This window comes from Prinia subflava, chromosome 8 (assembly GCF_021018805.1).
Source record: "Prinia subflava isolate CZ2003 ecotype Zambia chromosome 8, Cam_Psub_1.2, whole genome shotgun sequence".
Lineage (NCBI taxonomy): Eukaryota > Metazoa > Chordata > Aves > Passeriformes > Cisticolidae > Prinia > Prinia subflava.
In genome coordinates, this window is record NC_086254.1 from 35,310,281 (window position 1) to 35,332,783 (window position 22,503).

Consider the following 22,503-nt stretch of genomic DNA (forward strand, 5'->3'; position numbering starts at 1 on the left):
GACTATTCTTTGTATGCTTCTATGCTTCTTTCACCACTGAGTTCTGCTTTTACACTCTTAGTTTCGAATGGCTGTAAATATGACTGCCTGTCCTCTAGTTCTGTCTTACTCTGTTGGTTTTACTTCAAAAAAGTCTGACCATAAGAAATTAAAAAAGGGTCACCAGTAACTGGTTTTGTCTTACGTATTTTTCTTCTGAAGATCTTAAGTTTTCTCATCATTGATTGAGTTTTTCTTCAAAAAACAGAACCTTCCTAGGACTTGTTTTGTTTGTCTGTTGCTTTCTCCAAACAAGGATTTGGCCCAAAGGCATGTGCGGTGCACTCAAAATTGGCTCTTGTTTTGCAGCATTCTCCTACCACTTTTCTTTCTGTTCCAGACAGAATTTTCATGGTTAAGGAAGGCCACTGAGGCCAGCCACAGGAGAGCTCACACTGTCACAGCTCAGTAGCCAGTTTGATCTGTTATTTTCCTTTAGTATTTTTTATTTGATGCCATTAAGGACAAAAAAAGCCTCCACATGGTTACTCCAAAATGCTCAAGGGGTTATTATGGTGGAGTTTTTCTTCAGAAAATAAAAACAGGGCTGGGGGCCGCTCTGGAAAGTGGAGATTTTGGTAAAAATGTTGGTGTTGACTTGGGCACCTGTGGCTTTCAGAGCCCAGCGACAGGTGGGTGTGTGGGGACTCAAACAGCCAAGGTAACCTGCATGTGCAGGGTTTTCTCTGTGCATTTGCAGACCTGGACATTAATTTTCAATGTGTCTAATCTTCTAGGTGGTGGCCATGACCCTGAGGGTCAGAAATGCCTGTTGGGGTCTGTAGCCCTGTAGCATCAGTGCTTTGAGAGTCCCAGCTGCCCCATGACTCAGTGCTGGTTGTTGCTGTTCATGAGCTGTTTCTCCCTTTATACTGGGTCTGATTTAAACCATTCCATCAAAGCAGGAAATAGGGTCTGGAATACTGCTTGGCCTTTGGAGCAGCTCCTGATACACAGCAGTTTACATAATGCCTGTGATCTGCAATAATTGAATGCTGCCTCCCAAAAAAAATACCTCCAGCAAGCTGAAGTCTGAGTAATAACTGAACAGTGAGGCAAGGCAGAAGAAAAATGTGACCTCAGTGATCTCCTCTCTCCTGCTTGTAACCCAGAGAAATATTTCCTTGGAGGTGGTGACCTGCTTATGGATTTTGACTTTCCCAAGTAGATGGCAGTGCTACTTCTCTGAACAGTGAAAAATCTGCAGTGTCCTGCATTCTTTTGGACACTTCCTTAAGGACAGCTGTCCTACCAATAGCTTTGTGTCACAGGAGCTTGGGACAGTGTTGAGTGTTGGTTTTACTTAAAACAAGCTGTAATAACTTGTTGCAAACCAAAAGATCATGGCCCTTTTCTGTTGCATTGAGATCATAAACTTGCAGTGAAATGACTGAGTTCCTGCCTTGTGCTGGTTAGTTGGAGGTTTGGGAGTTGGTTTGGGGTTTCTTTCTCAGGGATTGAGAGCAGCCTGGCATGAAATATATTTGGGAATTAGGATGAAAGGCCCTTAAGCTGAGTTTGGAGTCAAGGAGCTTGTCAGATCCATCTGGGTAGGGCCTTGCTTAGGCCATGTAATGTCACCTTTACACCAGCATCCAAAGTTAATTCAGGTTTATTTTTTTTAATTGGCAAGGGGTAAAGGAAGCTGAAGAACTACAGCTTCCATTTAGTTACTATGGAACAACATAACTAAACTAAATAGTAACTAAACTGATAAAGTTTATTTCTATCAAGACCATTGGAGGATCCCAGAGCTGGCAGCAATTTCCATGTATGGAAGTTTGGGGAGGGTTTCACTTGCCAATGTTATCATAAACAGGGTCAAAAAAAGAGAATGGATGGATGGATGGATGGATGGATGGATGGATGGATGGATGGATGGATGGATGGATGGATGGATGGATGGATGGATGGATGGATGGATGGAGCTCAGTTTCTGGTCCTGTGCTTCGTGAGTCTGGTGGGCCTGGTTATTTGTATGGTAAAACTACTGCCAAACTGAGGAAGAGTAGGAAAATGAGCATTATGGTTCCAGTCCTTTTTCACAGCCAGGATCACAGGAGGTCTGAAGAGCCTGTGCCACCTGCACGTTGGAGCTGCTCTGTGCTGGGGCTGGAGACTGGCCTGGTTTGCTGTCTTGGAAAAGTCAGTTTTGGTTTTGGTGGATCCCTACAGAAGGCTGAGGAAGCATCTGCTGCTGCAAAAACACACCCTGATGGATTACCAAGGTAATGAAAGGGAGTTTGAGGCATGGCTCTGGGCTGGGGAGAGCAGCACTTGAGGCCCAAGGATGTTTCTCTTGTGCTGCCTCTGTGCTGAGATAAGGCTCTGAGAGAGAAGTAACACTGTAAAAGCTGAGCCTGGAGACACCTTCTGTGCATTTGTGCTGGCTCCAGAGCCCTTCCAAGTAACTCCTCCCCAGCCTAAGGTGGCTGAGACAGGTCCTTCACTTACAGGACACAGAGGAGCTGTGGCTGCCCCATCCCTGGATGTGTCCATGGCCAAGCTGAAAGGGCTTGGAGCAACCTTGGATAGCGGGGTTATCCCTGCCCATGGCAGGGGTGGGACTGAGCAAGATTTAAGGTCCCTTCCAACTCAAACCAGGCTGTGATTTATGTTTGATCTTGTCTTAGCTACTTCTCTAGGGGACAAAGGCAAAGGTCTCACACCAAGAGAGGCTGGGCTAAAGCACGCAGAGCTACAGCAGCTTCTGGGACTCACCAGCTGCAGGAGAAGCAGAAGCAGCTGGGGGTGCAGGGGCAGCAGCTCAGACACTGCCCTGGCCAGCAGGAGCCTGAGCATCAACACAGCTCTGTTGACAAAAATACACTTCCTTTACCAGTGTTACAGGATTCCTTCAGGGAGGTCTCCCTCACTGCTGTATCCGGGAGTGTTTGTTATCAGTGGTGCTACTGATTGGAATGCTGGCATTCAGGAAGCTCCGTCATGTTAGGACAGCTCACTGACACCTTAAACCTTTGACTGATCTGGGGGAGGGGGGTTGGATCTGAAATACACCTCTTTAAATAACAAGTTTTGCTAGTGACATTGGTAAGACCAGGCAAGAGAGGCATTAATGTGTGCAGGATTGTTCGTGAAGCTGAGGGCTGAAGGAGGAAGTGTATAAATTAAATCAAATTTCTTTGATCCAGATCCTATTTCTGGAAGTATACTAACATGCTGAGAAGCTCCAGAGCTCCTATGAAATGGGGTTTTTTTCTCCCTCTCCAGGTGTCTGAATAATATTCAGAATAATATAATTATGGCCCCAGTCCTGCAATGAGGTCTGCATGGATAAAACCAGGGGCCACAGCACTAAAATGGAAAGGCTTCCACATTAGTCTCATCAAAAAGAGGTTCACACTTTATAGCAACAGTAATAAACCCCTTTGCTGAGGATGAAGATTTTAAGGGTCATCACTTGCCATGTCTGATTCAACATTCCTGCTTTCCCTTCAGTATTCTCTGATCAACAGGACCTCTATCAGAGATTAATGTCTCTACTTGTATCTTAATTATGAAAGGGAATCTGAAGAGTTTATACTTCCTTACCAGTATGTGCTTGTTTAACTACTGCTTGGTCAAGGAAAATGCATTAGGTTGGCCATGAAAGTGTTTTCTTTCTTGGATAAACCCAACAAGGAAACAAGAATTTCTTTAATTCTCATTAAACATATATTTAATTGGTGACACAATAATCAGAGCAGTTCTTTCAAAACAGCATCTTTCATGTATTTTTTTTTTACCAAGGTTGTACTTAATCCTTTAACATTTTGTGTTTGCTCCTGTTTTGTGCCATTTCACTGTAAGAATGAGACATTGCTCCAGCATGATACAGCTCCTGTTGTGGTGTGCATTGAGGAGGGATATCAGACCTGGTGAAACACTGACGCTCTGTTTGCAGTTGTTTTTGATTCATTTACCAGCTCCAGAAATAGCTGCCCTATTTGTAGTCATGCAGCGGGCTTTAATATATTCAGCATAGCCATGGCTGTGAATGCAGCAGGGAAAACAACGGGCTCGTTAGTGGGGAGATGATTGGGGTAGATGTGGGAATTGCAAATGTCTGAGTATCTGTGTGAGAGTAGTTTGTCCAGGTTTGTTGGCTGGAATCTGTGGTCTGAGCTGTTGTGGCTTCATCCCCACATGATCCTTCCTTCTCCTCTGCCCTTCTCACAACAGCCACGTTTGCTGTCCAAAGCTGGCAGTGACACTTGGAAGATGTTTGAGCCAACATGTCCAGAAGATGCCACTGCAGGCCGGACTCACAGACATCTCTGTCCTTTGAGCACCTCTGGAAATCCCAGCCCAGGTGTACTTCTGTTGCCTTAAGCAAGGCCCTCAGGTGCTCTGTTCCATCAGGACTGGAAAAAATACTCGTGTTTGGGGTCATCTCTGGATAAACCATTACATCCCATCGGGAAATGGGGATGCTCTGCCGTGGTGTGCTCCAAGGCACGGCTGTTGCTATATCATCACCTCATGTTGGGGCCTACAAAAAAAGAGAGAGGCAGATAGTAATGGGACAATAGGGAAGGGTTTTACACTAAAAGAGGTGAGATTTCGATGTGATACTGGAAAGGAGTTCTTCCCTGCGAGGGTAGCGAGGCTTGGCACAGGGTGCCAGAGAAGCTGCAGCTGTCCCATCCTTGGGAGTGTCCAAGGCCAGGCTGGACAGGGCTTGGAGCAACCTGGGATAGTGGCAAGTGTCCCTGCCCATGGCAGGGGTGGCACGGGCCGGGCTGTACGGTCCCTTTCACCCCGCCCCCGTGTGTCGGTCCGTGGTTTTCACGCACCCGGTCCCTGCGGGGCCCACCGGGGCGAGCTCCGGGGTCCGGGGTGGGCGGGGCCCCGGGCGGGCTATGCCCCGCCCCCGATGGGCGGGGCCGGTGACGTCAGCGCCGCTCCGCCGCAGCCCCAGCGCAGACGGAGCCGCCCGGTCCCGGTGCCGTCCCGGTCCCGCCGCGATGCCCTCGGACCGGCCCTTCAAGCAGCGCCGCACCTTCGGTGAGCCGGGACCGGCCGGGATCGGCCGCGCGGGAGGGAGGGAGGGACGTGGGGATCTGCCCTGCGCCGCCCCCGCCGTGCTGCCCTGCGGGGCGGCCCCGCCCGGGCCGGGGCTCGGCCGCCGCGGGTCCCCGCCGGGCGCGGCCGCAGGAGCAGCGGGGCCCGGGCCGGGGGCGGCGGTGCCGCAGCCGCCGCGCGGTGATGTCATCCGGGCCGGCTCCGCACCGGGGGGGCCGCACCGCGCCCGGCCCCAGCGCAGCGATGTCCCCGGGCCGTCCCCGCTGTGTCACCGCTTCTCCAGGGGACCGGGGTCCCTGGGGCGCGGTGGCGGCCGCGAGGGGCCGTGGAATGCCCAGGACGAGGGTGGTGGCCGGGTGTCTCTTTTGACTGTCAGAGCACAAAGACCTCCCCAAAAATCGCCTTCCGCGCTCCCCATCTCGTCAGCGTTAGGGTGGTGGTTATTCCAGGATGCCTCACGCCCTCTGTGGTTGTGGAGACCCAGAGGAGTCAATGCTCACACCCTCCCCACCCCTTTGTCAAAGGTGCGTGGTGGGGAGGCTCAAAAGGTGAGGAGATGACTGTAGAAAGTCGCAGATTTTATCTTCAGACCCGATAGTGGAATCCGAGGAAACATCAACTGCTGTTTCTCTTGCCCTTTTCCAGCTGGCGCAGGGAGAGGTGTGTGTTTCTGGCAGGTTAAATTCCTGGGGAGGGGGTATCAGGTGAGCTTTACTGGCAGTATAGTGCTGAAATCATAATGGAATGGTGTTTTCATGCCATAAAAAACTTCATATTGTGCCAGAGACCATCCAAATGCAGGTGAGGTCGTTTCCTATGTGAGTTTTAAAATTGGAGCTTTTGCCTGCTGAAAACTGCTGATCCAGCCCCTTGCTGTTCTCTTGGAAACTGTAAATATTTGGTATTTTATTAGCACAACCCTTCTGGCCTTGAATGCTTACCCAGCCCTCCCCTGCCACAGGACCCAGCCAAGGGAACACGCACAAACAAGAACCAACCGAAGCCTGAGAGCTTGGGATACTTGCTGGGACTCTGCTGTGTTCTCCTAAGCTATGTATTAAAACCAGTAAAGTCCTAAACCAGCCCCTTAGTAACTACCTACTGTTAAACTGGTGAGAATCAGCTTATTATAGTCAAGAGGAGACTGGTTTGCCTTTGTGGATTGCTCAGACTTTCTGTGAGCCAGTAGGAAAACAAAATCTGAGGCTTGGAGTAATTCAAAGAAAGCAGGATTAAAATAGCACAGGAGGGACAGAGGGGGTGAGGGAGTTTGGTGCCGGCAACTGCAAGTGCTCCTTGTTTCTCTGTACTTTCCTCTGCCCTTTTGCTCTCTCAGCTGACTGGGCTGCAGAGCTCAGCCAGGAGGAGGGGAGGAGGAGGAGGCCTGGCAGCCCCTGCAGTTGCTTTGGGTCAGGGCTGGAATTATTCTGTTGGAGAAAGTAAATACGGCTTGTTTCTGTCTTTGAATCATTACACAACAGGAGCAGGAAGCGATTGTTTACAATGCAATTGGAGAGGGTTGGTGGAAAACATCTCCAATGATTCTGTACCCTCAGAATGGCTTAATTTTTAAGGCTTCAAAACTTGACAGAAATGGAACGGTTCCAAAAAAGCAGCGAAAAGGCAGAGTCAGGGCTCCGGCTGTTTACAAAAGGCACCCAGGCTCCAGTTTCATGGCAAGTGGCGGCCTTAGGTCTTGGTCTGCTGTTCCTCAGTGAAGATTCTGCTTTCCTCAATGCTTGTGTTCCCCCTTTTTGTATTTTTGGAACTTTTCTGTGTATTTCTTATGTTTGTTCATCTGCTTGGTCTTGAGTCTCTCCTGAGTAAAATTTCCCGATTTCTCTTTATCATTGTTGAGGACTTGGGAAGGGGACTGGCTGGGAAAACAGCAGGGGTTTGGTCCAAGGTGTGTGAAGGGCACGGAGCAGTGACTCCTGCCATGATCTGAGGCGCAGTCCCTGGTGGGCAGGTGAGCTCTGTGAGGACCTTGGTAGCAGAATGTCCTTGCTGTGGGTGCAGGGGGTAAAATGTGGCAGCACCTCTGCATCCATGTGCTGAACCCAGAGGCTGAGGCGTGTTCAGATCTGTCGCAGGAGTCCAAAACAATTCCCAGAACAAAGCTGTGGTCTGTGTCAGAGGAACAGGCTGTCCTGGCAGTGGTGAGAGCGTGCAGCAGCCTGACGACACTGTTGCACTTCCCGAAAGGAACATGAGTCCTTGGGAGCATTGTCCCACTGCTCCTGAAGTGGGGTTTGCACTGGGCTGGCAGCAGCTGCCAGCTGTGTTTTCAGTGCAGCACAAAACCAGCACGACACGGGCCTGGATCCCAGCCAGATGACCCACAGCACCTCAGTCCTGTGCCCTGTGTCTGCCCAAAACAGAGACAGGAACACACCTACGTGTGTCCTGTGCCTCAGCTGGAGCCCCTGGCTTGGTGACAGACACAGAGGTTTGACCTCAGCCTCTGTGGACGGAGTGTTCCCATCCAAGGTTCCATCCTCTGGGAGATCTGCCTTTGGCTGTGGGAAGCCACTCCTCTTCAGAGGAAAGGCAGTGGTGGGTGTGGAGCGAACCCCCTGTTGGCTCAGGGGAGCAGCATCCCTGGGGACTCATCCAGTGTGAGCCAGCCATGCCTGTACCCATGGAGAGACCAGCAGTGGCTGAATTGTCTGCTTCACACACCATCCTGTGCTTATCACAACAATTCTGCTCGTTGGTGGCTTGGAAAAACATCTGGATATTGATGTAGGGTCTGTCCATGAGCCCTTGCTGGTCCTTGGCTGGTCCTCGGGGTGTCTGTGCTCTGGCAGTTGTGCTTTGAGAGATGGGATTCCTTGAGAGGAGGATGCTGCTCCAAGCTGCTGCTTAGCTGCCTGTGTCTTGGATTAATTACCGAGGACATTCCGTGACTCGACTGGATGTGAGGGTAATTATCAGTGTTGAAGAACTGAACAGGCTTCCAGAACAAATGCCAGCCTGACATGTACACCACAAATTTTGATTTTTTTATGATTATTGTTTTATATAACACAAAGTCCTGACTGGCAGCCAGGAATAATAAAACCTGTGTGTTTTGTTCATTACTTAATTTTTTTTTCACTATAAAAACCTCAGATCTTCCTTTGAGCCAGAAGGGTGGAGACTGGTGAATCCAGGGGCTGGCAGGCTGGCAGGCCCTTGCTGCCTCTGTCATCGAGTGGCCATGAACCATGGATAAGTCATGTCCTTTGGCTTTGGGCTCCTTCTGTGGCCAGTCCTAGCAGGGATCACGGCCAGGAGAGTCACTTGGGAGGTCTCACAGTGTGTCACCTGCTCGTGTGACATTCTGTGGTTGACTGGCAGTGCATAAACACTACCAGCTCTGTCATGCTGTTGTTTGCTGCCTTTTGTCCTCAGAAGGTGGTTTAAGGCTGTGAGAGAAAATGCAGGAATGAATTCAAGACTCTGGTGTCTGGCACGTGTCCCCAAAGCATCTGTGCATGTCCAGGCTTGTTTGTGCACAAATAACAGTGACCTGTGCTGGGCAAAGGCTCTTGGTGCATGCAGGTGTGTGGTGGGCTGCACCAAATTACAGTCCTGCCACCAGTGCCAGGTCTTTCTTTGAGCAATTTCAAGTGTCCTGAGTAGTTCTGAGAAATCTGAGAGTGTTCCTGCTGTTGTGGAGGCTTATGGATGGGAAGGTTGTCCAGGTGGAAGGTCACGCAGCAGGCAGAGGGAAACCCTGGCACGGCAGCTTCCCGGGGGAAGCTTACAGAGGGAACTTGCTGTTCCTTTTCCAAGGATAGTGAAACTGTGATTAAATGTTGAGCAAAAAACCCGTTCCTTATCTGAAACTGCGATGTAAATACTCCGTTTGCCATCCTGACATAACACAGAAGGTGCTGCCTGTTTGCCCCTTGTGCTCAGGGGGTGCAGTGAGTTTTAAGCTGTTGGGATGATGAGTGCTTATCTTGCACAGCCCATGGCAGGGGTGGATCACAGAATCCCAGAATGGTTTTGTTTGGAAGGGGCCTTAAAGCCCATCCCATCCTACCCCTGCCATGGGCAGGGACACCCTCCATTATCCCAGGTTGCTCCAAGCCCAGTCTAACTTGGCCTTGGACACTTCCAGGGATCCAGGGGCAGCCACAGTTTCTCTGGGCACCCTGTGCCAGGGCCTCCCCACCCTCACAGGGAAGAATTCCTTCCCAGTGTCCTACCTAACCCTGCCCTCTTGTCAGTTTAATGCCATTCCCCCTTGTCCTGTCACTCCAGTGGTACAGTACAACTGGAGGACAAATGTCTTTGACATGTATTTAGAGTTCACAGTTGTGGTGTGGCTCTGCTTGATCATGAGCTGAGCCCTTATCATGATTTGCCAGATGCAAATGCTCATTCCTGGAGCCAGGCTCAAGATCATACTCCTATTACATGTTTTAACTGCTAAGAAAAATGAACATGTTTCCTCTTTGTGTTTTGAAATCCATTTTCAAGTTCTATTCTGGAGCCAGGAAGATTGGGAACTTTTGCAAATGAATAAGGCTGCTGAGATCCTTCTGCAGTCACAGGACCCCAAGAATCTGGCATTCAGGAATCCTCCCAGACGCACATCTGGTATTGCAGCTATAGTGATGGGATGGAGAGTCCTGAACACAGAGCATTCACTGCTCCTTGTTCATGGTGTAATACCTTTTAGGGACAGTGGAGCTTCAGGCTCCTCCTATTCCACGATGCAGAGACATGTTTTCTGTCAGTTCAAAGCTTCTAGGTTCAGAGCAGTGTAGGTTTGGTCCTGAGTCATTTGTCTGGTCCAGAGCACCCAACTTTGCAGACAGACAAATAAAATAAACCTGACTATCAGAAGCACTGTCAGGTGTCTGCAGTGCTGCTGTCCTACGTAGCCTGGGACAAGCACCCTTTGGGGTGCTGAGGACACCTGCCCTGGGCACAACCTCCTTCCTTCCTGGCTGTGGCAGTCTCCTCTCGCTCCTCCCGCAGCACCACTGGCCTGAGGAGGAGCACTGGGCAGGACAGGTCAGGTCAGGTGCTGGGTGAGCCATGACATTTTCATGGGGGTGTTTCCTGGTGGTTAGAGGTGTCTGGCCTTAGGGTGGTATGAGATTACAGAAATAGTCATTGATGTTCATCTGGAATGACCTGCATAACTGGCCTGTGTCTCCAGCCCTTGCCAGCTCATCCCACACATATCCTGATTTTGAACCGTCCAATTCCTCCTCTCTTGACAGAAAATCTTTTGGAGAGAAGTCCATGCTCTAGCAGCACTCTGCCCTGGGACTGACCACAGCAGCCCCTTGAAGGAACGTGTTCGTTTTTGCATCTGCTTTCAAATCTCAGGCAGATCCCTCTCTGGGCTGGCTGGCAGAGTGTTGTGTGGATGGCAGGGGGAAGCCACAGGGCCAGCAGCCTGCTGGAGGTGCCAGGGATGTCTGTACACTCCAGAGCTGTGGGACACACGCAGTAGCTCATGGCTGCATTTCTGGTCTCTGCTTTGCTCTCAGCACACAGCCCTTGCTCAGCTCTGGAGCTGTTTATCTGCAGCATGCTGATGACGTTTCCAGGTGGTATTTGTTCTTACTGGTGTTTTCCTAACAGCATTCCTGCTGGTCACAGGCAGCAGGGCCTCTCCCTATCATCCATCTGCTGCCCTGGGGCAGCACCAGTGCCTGAGCAGTGCTTGTCTAGAATCTCCTGGAAAACATTGCCCCTTATGCAACGGCGCTGTTGGAGGACTTGCCATGTGTTTTCCTTCTATCCCACCATCTGTATCCTTTGTCTGCTGAGGCTCTTTTGCATCCAGGACTCTCCTTTCATCCAGTGTCTGCACAGCGCCCAGCACAGCAGGGACCTGGCTCCTGTGGCCAGGGTTCCTGGGCACTGCTGATAAAAAAGGTTAATGTTTGCAAAGTGTGGCTTAAAATTTTCCACTGTTCTCCTCAACTGCCATCATGATCTCATCCTGCATTGCCATGGGATACACTGTGTGCTCGCATCTTTTGGAGCACAGCTTGGGAAGGACCTCAGTCAAGAAAACAGCCAAGATTCTGGTGTTTTGGACAATTTGCAAGCTTTGCTGTTGGTACTTAACAGTTGAAACAGCAGTTGGAGGAGAAATAGGCAATTTCCTGGCATATGCAATGCTACAAAAATACTCCTATCTTTGAATAGACCCTAGCAGAGAAGTTTCCCTGGGAAAAAAACAATAAAATTGTGCTGCCATCTTGACATCTGACATCCTGGCACGGGGGAGAAATCTGGCTTCCCTCGTGGCAGAGATGTGGTGCCCACAGCTGGAGCAGGGATGGGACTCTTCCCACTTGTGCAGGTCATCCATCACTCTTTGCTCAGCTCCTCGGAACAGCAGGAGGTTGGAGCCCCTCAAGCCCCTCTTGCATGGAGCCCCTGAGCTGCTGCAGTTGGTAAAGGTGTTCTACTCCCCTGGCAGTGAGGTGGGACCAGAGGAGGAGAACATGGATAGGGGACAGGGCTGTGTAAACAGCTCTGGTTTGCTCTGAACATTGGCTAAGGATTAACTGTAGCCAAGTGCTGCAGGAAAGGGGAAAGTCTCAACTTCAGCACAGTTTGGGAGAGCTGCAGGAGAACAAAGCTTGTAAGATCAGGCCTGTTGTATATGAAATGTGAGTGTGCAAACACTGCTGGGGTGGGGGGATCCTGCCTGACCTCAGCACCGTGGGGACTCAGGTGCTGGGCTGGCACCTCCAGCCAGGTTTCTCTGAAGTGCCCTTTAACCATTTTCTCTGTATTCCTGTGACTTAGAGTGTATAGACACTAAATTAAGGCTGGTATTTATAGCTGTTCCTGCTGTGTGATGTTGATGCCTTCATGAGTCACAGGCTCAGCCTCTCACTCCCACCCCAGGCTGAGGAGAGTGTGGGTGACCATCACTATCTCTTGCTGGAGATCTCTTGTGCCTGAACTCCTGTGTGCATAGAAATCGTCCAGGGATTGATTTTCCCGATTGCCAAGCCTGCTTCCTTGGCTCTCCAAGACTAGGACGGTGCTCTTTAGCAGTGCTTCAGGTGTCCTGGAAACTTCTGCCTGTATATTCAGGAACCTGAGCACCTTAGGTGGGATTGCTCCCAACTGCCTTCCTGAAAGAAGTTTCTGAAGTGAGCAATTCCAGGCCAGAGGAAGAAGTGCAGTGCTTGAGGTGTTTGTAGTTGCAATCCATGGACCTGCTGGAGAGATCCAGCAGCCCTTGCAGTAAAGCAGCACCTGCTGCCATTCCTGGTAACCTGCAGATCTGCCTCCTGCCACAGGATGCCCTGTGGAAGGGCAGGTCAGGAAGGCTGTGAATGCCCTGGGTCCTGCTGGCCAGGGGGAGCAGGTCCTGGGCATATGGCAGGTTTTAAAGGGTGGGACAGGGGAGCTTCCACTGCAGTCCAGCAGACTTGAGGGTGGCTGAGAGCTGTCACTGGTGTCTCGTGCCCTTGATTCCTCCTGAGCATGGAGTCAGCAAGACCTGGAAGGGGCTTTCTGCAGCAGCCACCTCTGTCCACGGCACCCCGTCTGCTCCCCTTGGGGGGCAAAGGACTGTGGTCTCAGGGGTGGGATCCTGAGGCACTGATGTGCAGCTGGAGTGATGATCGACCCTCTTCGTCTCTGTGTGGCACCTTTTTCAGTGTAATGGGCAGGAGGCACCTCTGTTTCCACTGTGTAAATGAAGGTGGTGATGGCTTGTGTCATCTCCTTGTGCTGGAGCTGATGATGCTTCCAGGGAGCAGGAAGGGCTGTCTGCATGTGACTGTCCTTTGGCACACACAGCTTGGGCTAGCTGGATGCTCCAAGATGATCTTCATTTACTAGCCATGATAACATGCCTTCAGCAAATTCCTTTTCTGACCCTGCTCACAATTACCTGCGTTTTGAGGCTTCCTGTGCAAACAGTCCTGTGGCCTTGCAGGGCAGCACATGGTGTTGAGGGAGCTCATGGAGGGAGAAGCAGGCCAGGGTGGACACTGAAGCCAGGATGACTGGGTAGAAGTGAGGACACAACTCTGCAGGGTCTGTTAACGTCCAGAAGTCTGAGCTGGCTGCAGCCAAGCTGCTGGAATTTCCATGGGGATCAGTCCAGTTGAGCTCTGGATCTCCAGCCTTTTGGATACTCCATCCTGGACACAAGTGAACATGTGGGAATGGGGCTCTGTGGGATGGGACAGCTGCTTCTGCTCCAGCTGGGTGATGTGGGCTGGGTGCTGCTGGCACTGTGTCCTTCAGCATTCCCAGGGAGGTGGCTCTGTACCAGTGTCACGTGTGGTGCTGATGTCTGTGTGACTCCCTGGCTGGTACCTCAGGGGAAAATTGTCTGTATCACAAGGATGACTCTGGATCCCTGGAGCTCTGGATTGGATGAAAAGAAAATATGAGAAGCTGCATCCTCAGTCATAAAACCCAAAACAAATATGCCTGAATTTTTCATGAAATCCAAATAATCTTGCTCCGTGTTGCTCACCTATGGAGTCCTACAGAATAAAAGGGCTAACAGTTCCTATCAGAGTGGTATTTTCCTCTCAGAGGAGGCAGAAATGGTGCTCAACACTTTCTATGATCTGTTGATTTTGTAGTCTTGTGGCTTTTAAAGAAACTCCAGTTTCTTCCCAAAGTCATATTTAGCCAAATTCAACATAAAAGCAATAAGGTTTTATTGCGTGCTCAGAGGAGAAATTCTCAGGGTTTCTGAGGAAAAAACACTCAAACACATGCATTTATCCTGATGTCCATTATCCCAGTGGGCCATGGGAAACGGGGGCTGTGTAAGCTGATGAGGGGAGCCAGGCTGGAGCCAGTGCCAGGCAGGTGTGGTGGGATGGTCCCGTGACAGATTCTGCAATACCCAGATCTCTTTCCTAGGCGGTGCTTAGTCACTGACCTTCACCTCCTGGCTTAGTCTTTGGGCATTTCAGATGGGCCATTGTAGACTGTGAGGCACTTGTCAGAGTAGTGGCAGTTTCTGGAGGAGAGCAGGTCTGTAGTATCCCAGGAGGAGCATGCACAGAGCCCTGCCTGGCTCTGGTACTGCTTCTTCCTCTGCTTTCTGCTGCTTTTGCTTGTAGAAAGCAGAGAGCCCTCTGGTAAAGCAGTGAGGGGTATGGGAATTCTCCTGTAAACTGGAAGAGTGCACAAGCTTTGTGTGCTGCCTGTTGTATGTGTGAATAAACATAAACTCTGGAGGAAAATGGAATAGAAATAGAAAGTGTGAGAACAATTGCAGGAAAAATCTTTCTGTATGTGGGTCATCTCCTTGCTTAAGGTTTTCTTCCTGCATCCAGGTCTAGAAATACTTTCTGTCAGGCTAGGAGCTGCTGTAGCTACTCTGTAGATCTGTGCTAGGGAAGGAGTCCTTCTTGGCAAGGTGCAGCTCTTGTGGAACCAGGCACTGTGCCAGAGAGTGCTTGGAAGTGCGCAACAGGCAGAAGGAAATGGCTAAAACCCAGCTGGAGAATTGTCTCCCTGGGGGATGCATCCAGGACACACAAAGAGCCTGAACTTGCAGAGCACAGCCCCTGAAGCTGTGCTGCTGCCCTGCACACATTGCCAGGAGCTGCATTTGCTTGGGGTAGATTTAAGTTAGTTTTGTTATCCTCACGGTCCCCTTTCACTCTCCTGATTTCCAGGTGTGCTGCCCGGTTTTGCCAGGCAGAGTGGCTTGTCCCAGCCTGGGGGGTGGCTGGGGCAGTAGGGAGCCATGGTTGTTCACTGAGGCTGACATCTGGCAGACCATGCTCAGAAAAGGCTGCTGAGCAGCATGTGCATTCCTTGGGAAATGCCCCTCTCTCTGGGTCAGGTTGTGGCTTGCAGGGTGGGTACCTCAGTTCTGCCTGCCCCACCACACACAGGTATTTCTAAATTCATTTCTCTTCTTCCTTCTCTCCAGCGGATCGTTGTAAAGAAGTGCAGCAGATCCGAGAGCAGCATCCAAACAAAATCCCGGTAAGTGATTGTTCTCACTCTGCTGTGGCACACCTTGTTCTCAGGACCCCTCTGTGCTGCTGGGTGGCCTCCATGGAGCTTGGAAAACTTTGCTCCCTGGAATCAACACAGGATGGTCCCCATGACCTTCCAGTGTCTTGTGTGTGCCAGCTCCTCAGTAGCAGACGTGTTCTCTGCAGTGCAAAGGACAGCCTGGCACTAAAGCTCCATGCTGCCCTGGGGGCAGGGGACTGATTTGATCTCAAATCTATTTCCAAGCTAGTGCAGTAGGAGAAAACTCTGAAATGGCTTTTCTTCTGGCTGTAGTAGCTACTTGATTTTTGCTGGATAACGTGGTAAGGATTTCTCTCTGGCCAGAGAAAGATGTGTGGGCTGATCTTCACTGCATTGAAAGCACAGAGTCTCTCTTAGGATTGTTCATACCTGTTCTGTGCTTTCCCAGTACCTGTCGTTGACATGCACAGGTGAGACACCATGAACTTGCAGCTCTTCCTGCCCATGTCACACCTAATATGCTGAGCTCCTCTTTGACTGTGAGTGTGCTTTTGAGTTCCTACCTGAGTATTTGCTTCTTTTCATGAGAAGATGGAGAACTTAGAGGAACACCCCACCCCTGGAAGTGTTCAAGACCAGATTGGATGGGGCTTGGAGCAGCCTGGTCTAGTCAAAGGTTTCCCTGCTCACCTTTAAGGTCCCTTCCAACCCAAACCATTCCATGATTCTATGAAATTATGTACTTGAGGCTTGCTTGACTTTCTATTTGCAATATCACAGCATCTATGACCAAAAACACAGGATTCCTAATTCAGCTCCCTCTCAGTGTTGGATGAACATCAGCCTTATCTTAAAATTGTAAACTATCAGTATTTGGCCTTCAAGACTGAATGTCTCAAACTGCTCTTGGCCCATCTTAGTCCACTACTGCCTCACTCTTGTTTTGGTTTTAGCACAGTGTCTTCTAGCCAGAAGAATTCTTTCTCCTCCTCTTCTCCCACCACCACTGTGGTGTTCATGTGGTGTTCACATGTTTCCAGCTCAGCAGAGCAGGGCCTACCCCTCACAGCACCCTGGGTACCAGTACTCCAGGTCATCAACAGATTGATTCACCTCTGCTTTTAATGTGGTTTTAATGGCATCAGACTGGCTCTGCATTTCTCCAGAGTTGTGGCAGAGCTAATTGCAGTGCATTCAGGCTCTGGCAGTAAGGCCAGGCTAGAAATAAGTTGTACATAAAATGCACACACGTGCATGTATCAAGTGCCTGCACACAAATTTGTGTTGCTTGGGGAATGAACAGAAGGAGCCAGAGCTGTACATCCACAGGCAGAGTTAAAACTGGCATTACTGAGACATGTGGGAGAGCTCCCATGGCTGGAGTGGTCTTTGTGTTGGGGTCAACATCAAAATGCAAGTTTTGCTGGAGGGGTAAAAAGAATCAGGAGGTGAGAAGGGTCATGAAGGCCTTGTGGGGTCCAGCTATGTTTGTGTCCTTGGTGTCTCTGAAGGCCTGATCCCTATCAGACCCCAACACCAGTTTGGTGCTGTCTCTCTTCTCTCCCGAGGCAGAGCTCCTGCAGGTTTCAGTGCTGGGCAGTGATCAGTGCAGGAGGAGTGTGGTGTGGGCACTGTTGTGGGTCCAAGCACTGCAGGCTCATCAGCTATAGGAAGGTCTTGGTCATCTGTGAAAGACAGGAGTGTTTTCCAAGGGATTGGCTTCCCTGGAGAGGTGCTTGGAATTAGCAGAAGGGTTTGAGCCCACAGCCCGAGGGAGTTAGGGAGATCCAAGGTCACACCCTTACTGCTGACAGAAACCATGGCTAAGCTGTGCAGCACCTGCTGCCCTCCTGCATCTCCAGTTTCCAGCTGGAGTCCTTGGGTGAGTTCCTTTTGCTTTGAGAGGGGGCCAGGAGGATTTGCAGAGGGCATGGCCTGGCTGTGTGCCCAGGGAAGGGCATGTCTCTCCTGTTTCCATGAGTGTACTTGCAGGGAAAGCTGAGGAAGGGACTGATGTGGAGTTCTTTGCTTGTGTTTCAAGGGAAGTCACATCCCAGGATGCCCCACAGGCACATGTAATAAGGACATAACAAGGAGCCAGGTCTCCCGTCCATCTCATGCCAGGGGCTCCTTTGCTGTCTCTGCATTTCCCAGAGCTGCCTGCTCTGGTAGAAAGTGCTGACCACAGGCACACGCAGGTCCTGCTGAGAAGGGGAGATGGTTGTGTTGGCAGTACATGCTGCTCACACTCAGCTCTGTTGGGAAGAAATCTCCAGCTGCTCCTCACAGGGTGGTTCCTCCTTGGGCAGTCAGAGCAAGCAGAGAACTTGCAGCCTTTTCCCTGGAACCCCCATCCACAGCCCCAGTACATGTTCTCAAATCATCTTCTGTACTGTTAGAGGACAGGGAGCCTGTGCCCCCCGCACTGTCCCTGCCTGCTCTCAGCCCTAGGGATCTTTCTGGAGATGACTGAACCCTCAGAGAGTTTGAAATTGCTGGGGAGCAGCTTGTGCTGGGCAGCACGGGGAGCAAACCATTTCCCAAAGCCCTGCAATGCTAAATCCAGGCAGGCCTGGTGAGTCGTGGGCTGTAGAGGGGGATGAAGGCAGGGCCACCCCCCGTGCTGGTAGGAAGGGCTGAGGGGGTATTTAGGCTGTGCAGGGAGGGCTCTGCTGGGTTCATCTGAGAACCCACAGAGGAGCATGGAGAGGCAGTGGCAGGGGGGAGGTCCCACATAATGCCCTGCCCTGGCACAGGGGTAGATGGAAACCCAAATTACAGACCCAGAGGAAGGAACCTTCCCTGGGTTCCTGGGAGGGCTGTTCTGGGGAGTTGCACATCCAGCGTCCAGCATTGACATCACTCTGGATGGATCAACACCAGAGCACCTTTTTGTTTGAGGGCTGCTGTGTCTGTTACCACTAAAGGACCTGAACCCTGCTCTGCCAGAGGGGGACAGGATGAGGCTGGTGCAGTCTGTGCTCGTGTGAGTGTCTCTGTCAGCCTCTGTGCCTGGCCACTGATGTCAAGGAGGTGCCACCTACACACATTTGAGCCTCTGTGCCTGCTGGAAATACATTCTCAGCCTCACTCCTGGTTGGACCTTGCCTCTGTTGACCCCCACATCTGGCTATATTCCCTACCAAACTTCCTTTCCATCTCTCAGACGGGTCCCAGAACAAACGTTGTGTTTATAAACACTGTCCAAGCCCCCTTTGCAGTGGGACCAGGACTTCAGGCTCTGCCCTGAGCGTTTCCCCTCCCCACCCATGCCCACTCGTGATTTCTGTAGAGATCTGTGGTGGATTCCCTCTGCAAGAGCAGGTGTCTCACCCTGAGGAACCCCCTGGCTCAAGGCAGCAGCTTGGAAGAGGATACAGGATGGGGGGGGTGGCTGTGTACACTTGCCCTGTGGCCACAGGGATGTAACTTTAGCATTTGATCATGCTTTTCCCTCCAGAGCTGGACAAGAATGTTTTGTCCATGGGCCACCTGTTCTCATAGCTGGGTTACCCAAGTAGCAGCTCATGTTCTGGGAACAGAAACTCTTGGAGCTGTTCTACATGATAGGCTCTGTGTCTGCTCAGGGCACAAGGCAGCTGCTGCTCGAAGAGCCAGGACAGCCATTGCATGCCATTCTTGGGTTAATCTAAAAGTTTTTCTTCTTAGGATGGAACTGGCTGGTTCCATCCTAAGAAGAAAACACCAGCCTCTGTTCCTGCTCTTGTAAGAACTGAGGGATCACCCAGGTGTGCAGGGCCCTCTCTGCAAGTAAAGATGGATGCACAAACAGCTGCTGGGTAGCTGCTCCTTTGTGCAAACAGAAAAGCTGAAGGGCCACTGTTGCCTGTGTGTTTCCCAGCTGCAGTCTTGTATGGGCTGTTGTGAGTGCTCAGTCCCTCAAAACTACTCCTCTCTCCACAGCCAAAATGCTCACCTGTCCTTGAAAGACTTGAGTTAAATGTAGTGGGATGGTTCTGCCCATCTTGTCCTCCCTGTGCCCTCCTAGGAGGGATGAAGGGCCATTAACAGGTTGGTGGGGATGCCCCACAGCATGTTTTAGTTTGTTGCAGAAAATGGTTCTTTAATGAGATCCTCCTTTGCAAAAGAGACCGACGGGGCAATACCTGGTGTTCACATGCTGCTTGCTCAGGCGTTGGGCTCTCCTTGGGTGAGATTTGTCCAGGCTGGGCTCTGCTGAGGCTGTTTTGGTGCAGAGCTCCCAGCAAGGCACCTCACAGCCCTCCCTCCTTCAGGAACTGCCTGCAGCCCAGCCCTGTCAGATCAGCCCCACGGCCTGGGGGCTCCTCGGGCATTCCCAGCTCACTGATGAGTCCACAGTGTTCCAGCCGGGGTGTCTGACCCACCTCTGGGACAGGCTGGCAGGAGTTCACTGCTGCTGCCAGAGACTGATGTGTCAACACGGGATCAAAGGAAAGGGAAATCAGTGTTCTCAGAGGTTCCCTGGTCCTTGTGGCTCCACAGAGCCATCTCCTGGGGACCCTCCTCTCTGCACACTGCTCCATCCGTCTGCTGCCAAAAGCCATTTGCAATCTCTCAAGCATTTTTGGAAAGGATCTGGGAAAACACATTATGGCAATTCCTTGCCTTATAGTGAAAAATAATGTTTGATCTCAGGTGGGAAAGGATGGGGTGATGAGTATCCAAGAGTCTCTCCGTGGGGAAAACAACAGGTTGCTGGAGAGATGTGAGAGAGCATCACTGTAATGGGAACATATTAATCTATATATTCTTCACTTATTTTAATTTAAAATTCCCTATTTTAACTGCCTGCCACTTTGTTTCTCAGAACACAAAAGGTACCTTTCCAGGCTGGTTTAGAACAGCAATTGTAGCTGTCAGCAAACAGCTTCACAGAATAAAATCATTAATTACAATAGCAGGAAAATGGATCAGAAATCATCCTTCAGCCATTTCAGAATGTAAGGATGGTAAGAGCTTTTCCAGGCAAGATATCTGGCAGAGGAGGACGGGCTGGGTTGTCCCTGTGGTGACACCATGCAGGAGTGCCTGGGAAGCTCAGCTGGGGTGGCCCTGGGTTTCTGTTCCTTCTTGGAGTCAGTGTGTCTGACTGTTAACATAAGGAGCGGGACAGGGGAAATCCAAACACCCCCTTCCTGAAGGAATGCCTGAGTGGCTTCACTGGGACTTCTAAAAACTGCTTGCTTGGGAATATCCACAGCTGTTCCTGAGCAGGCAGAGGGATGCTGAATGGCAGCAGAAAGGAACGGGGAAGGAAACTGCACAATGAGCTGTCTGTAGCTCAAGCCAGCAAAACCTGTGTGTTTGGTCAGTGTGAAAGTGGTGTTAAAATACTTCACTCCTGTTCATGCCAGAGAACAAAAATCTCTATCAGTCCAGTGGTGCCCACTGTTTCTCAGCCAGCCAGGGCACTTGGTGCTTTAGTTCATTGTTTTGGACACCCTTCACTGCCTGGCTCAGGCACTGGTGACTGATGAAGAGCCACCTGCAGCCAGCCTGGTGGTCACTACTCACATTCTTTTTTGTTTTTGTTTCCTGTGAGGGTGAAGCAAAGTGAGGCTTTACCTCAGCTTTTCTACCCATGCTAGTTGGATTTATATTTGACCTTGTGACCAGCGTGTGGGGCACTATGAACATGACTAATCCTACCTTGACGTTCCCCCCAGGTCATCATCGAACGCTACAAAGGGGAGAAGCAGCTGCCAGTGCTGGACAAGACCAAGTTCCTTGTCCCAGACCACGTCAACATGAGCGAATTGGTTAAAATAATCCGGTGAGTGGGGTGGCCTCAGTTGGCATGTTGAGAGCCTGTCCTCACCCACAGGCCACCCACTGCAGGGTGGTGGGGTGAGGGTGAGGCAGAGGCAGCTGCTGAGGGCAGGGTGGGGACATGGCAGCCACAGCATCCTTGTGTGTGGTACAGACTATTGTGGGGAGGAGAGGGCAGGTTCCTAGTACCTTGTGAAGGGCTGGGGTCTCTCCCTCGAGGGGACACTCGTCAGCAATGAAGGGGTCCCATCCCCTCTTTTTATTCTTCAGCTGAGGGGGAAGAGGCCCCTCTGCTTTGCCTTTGCCAGTAGCACCTGGGGAAGAGGGCTTTGCAGAATCCCGACTCAGGAGGGTTTGGAGCCTGAGCAGCTCAGCTGGACTCATGGACACTGTGTCCTGAGTAGTGGGAGGAGGTCCTGAGGAGGCCCTGGCTCCAAGGGAACAGCGTTGCCAGGGAGGTGGAACTGGCTGTCAGGGCACCCACCCCAGGGGGGCTAACCCTGCCTCTCCTGCCCTTGCCCCCGCAGGCGCCGCTTGCAGCTGAACCCCACCCAGGCGTTCTTCCTGCTGGTGAACCAGCACAGCATGGTCAGTGTGTCCACCCCCATCTCAGAAATCTACGAGCAGGAGAAGGACGAGGATGGCTTCCTCTACATGGTCTATGCTTCCCAGGAGACCTTTGGCTTCTGAGGGCTGCCGAGAGGTGGCATGTGGAGACAGATGAACTGTGGCACAGAGGCCCCTGGCCTCGGAAGACAACACAGCCGGAGGCTCACAAGAGGGGGGCTGTGCTGACCCCCTTCCTCTCCCTCCCTCCCTCCCTCTTCCCGTCACCCTGTCACCAAAGAGGCTCGTGGCGCGTGTTGGACTCGCACAACCCTTCCCCTCTGTGTAGGTCAGTCCCGCTCCCCCCAGGTGCCCGCCCAGGTGTGTGACAGCCCCCCCCAGCCATGCAGACCCCACGCAGGGCCTGGCCCTTGTCCCCGTGTCCCCACGCTGCTCTCGCTGTGCTGTGTGTGCTGTGCTGCTGCCAGACCCGCCGGGCCACCGTCACCCCAGCACAGGGAGAGCCACCTCTCCCCCAGGCACTCATAAAGGGCAGGAGGTCTGCAGAAGCAGCTAACAGATGTTACATTGCTCCTGAGTTTTAATTGATTTTAATTACACCCATATCAGATTCTTGGTGCTACTGAGTAGATGTAGGCGTCTCTATAGGACTGTGGATAATGTATATCCTTTAGATTTATTTTATTGGTTTGTTTGGTTGGGTTTGTTTGGTTGGGTTTTTTTAGGGATAGATTGGAATGGGGAGAGGGGGAAACTTTCCTGTACTCTGTAGGTAAATAAATCAGGCTTCATTGCACTTTAAAGCATAGTAGATGTCAGAGTGGAATTTTCTTTTAATTTATACAGGTTTGCCATCTATAGTGCTGCTCCTCTGTTGACAGTTGTACCTAGATTTTCTTGTTTCCTTTTTTTTTCTAATAAAATTGATTTCCCTTCTCTCTGTCTCCCCATTGCATGCAATTTTTCAGTCTCAGTGTGTCAAGGAGTTCACTGAAGGAATGTACTGATTTATATTTGCTGTGTTCCTGCCCCTGTTTCTCATGTATTATACCAAAAAAATGTATATGATAAAATCCCTCCCAGTTTAATCTATACAAAGGTATATATATATATATAAATATATATATAAAATAAACATAAATTCAACTTGTGTCTTGT

At 50.9% G+C, this 22,503-nt stretch overlaps 1 protein-coding gene across 1 annotated transcript; it reads left to right on the top strand.

The window, feature by feature from the left end:
* Window positions 1-4,896: 4,896 nt before the first annotated feature.
* Window positions 4,897-22,495, top strand: MAP1LC3A (microtubule associated protein 1 light chain 3 alpha). Its single transcript, XM_063404703.1, has 4 exons — window positions 4,897-5,046; window positions 14,957-15,012; window positions 20,676-20,782; window positions 21,306-22,495. The coding sequence occupies exons 1-4, from the start codon at window positions 4,902-4,904 to the stop codon at window positions 21,466-21,468; spliced, it is 471 nt and encodes a 156-aa protein (XP_063260773.1). The 5' UTR covers window positions 4,897-4,901; the 3' UTR covers window positions 21,469-22,495.
* Window positions 22,496-22,503: the final 8 nt, after the last annotated feature.

What these genes read in the sequence shown, in the direction of transcription:
- MAP1LC3A (XM_063404703.1), top strand. Translation starts at nt 4,902, where the DNA reads ATGCCCCGCCCCCGATGGGCGGGGCCGGTGACGTCAGCGCCGCTCCGC. An exon ending in CAAGCAGCGCCGCACCTTCG is followed by an intron (nt 5,047 to 14,956) that starts GTGAGCCGGGAC and finishes CCTTCTCTCCAG; the next exon opens with CGGATCGTTGTAAAGAAGTG. An exon ending in GAATTGGTTAAAATAATCCG is followed by an intron (nt 20,783 to 21,305) that starts GTGAGTGGGGTG and finishes TTGCCCCCGCAG; the next exon opens with GCGCCGCTTGCAGCTGAACC.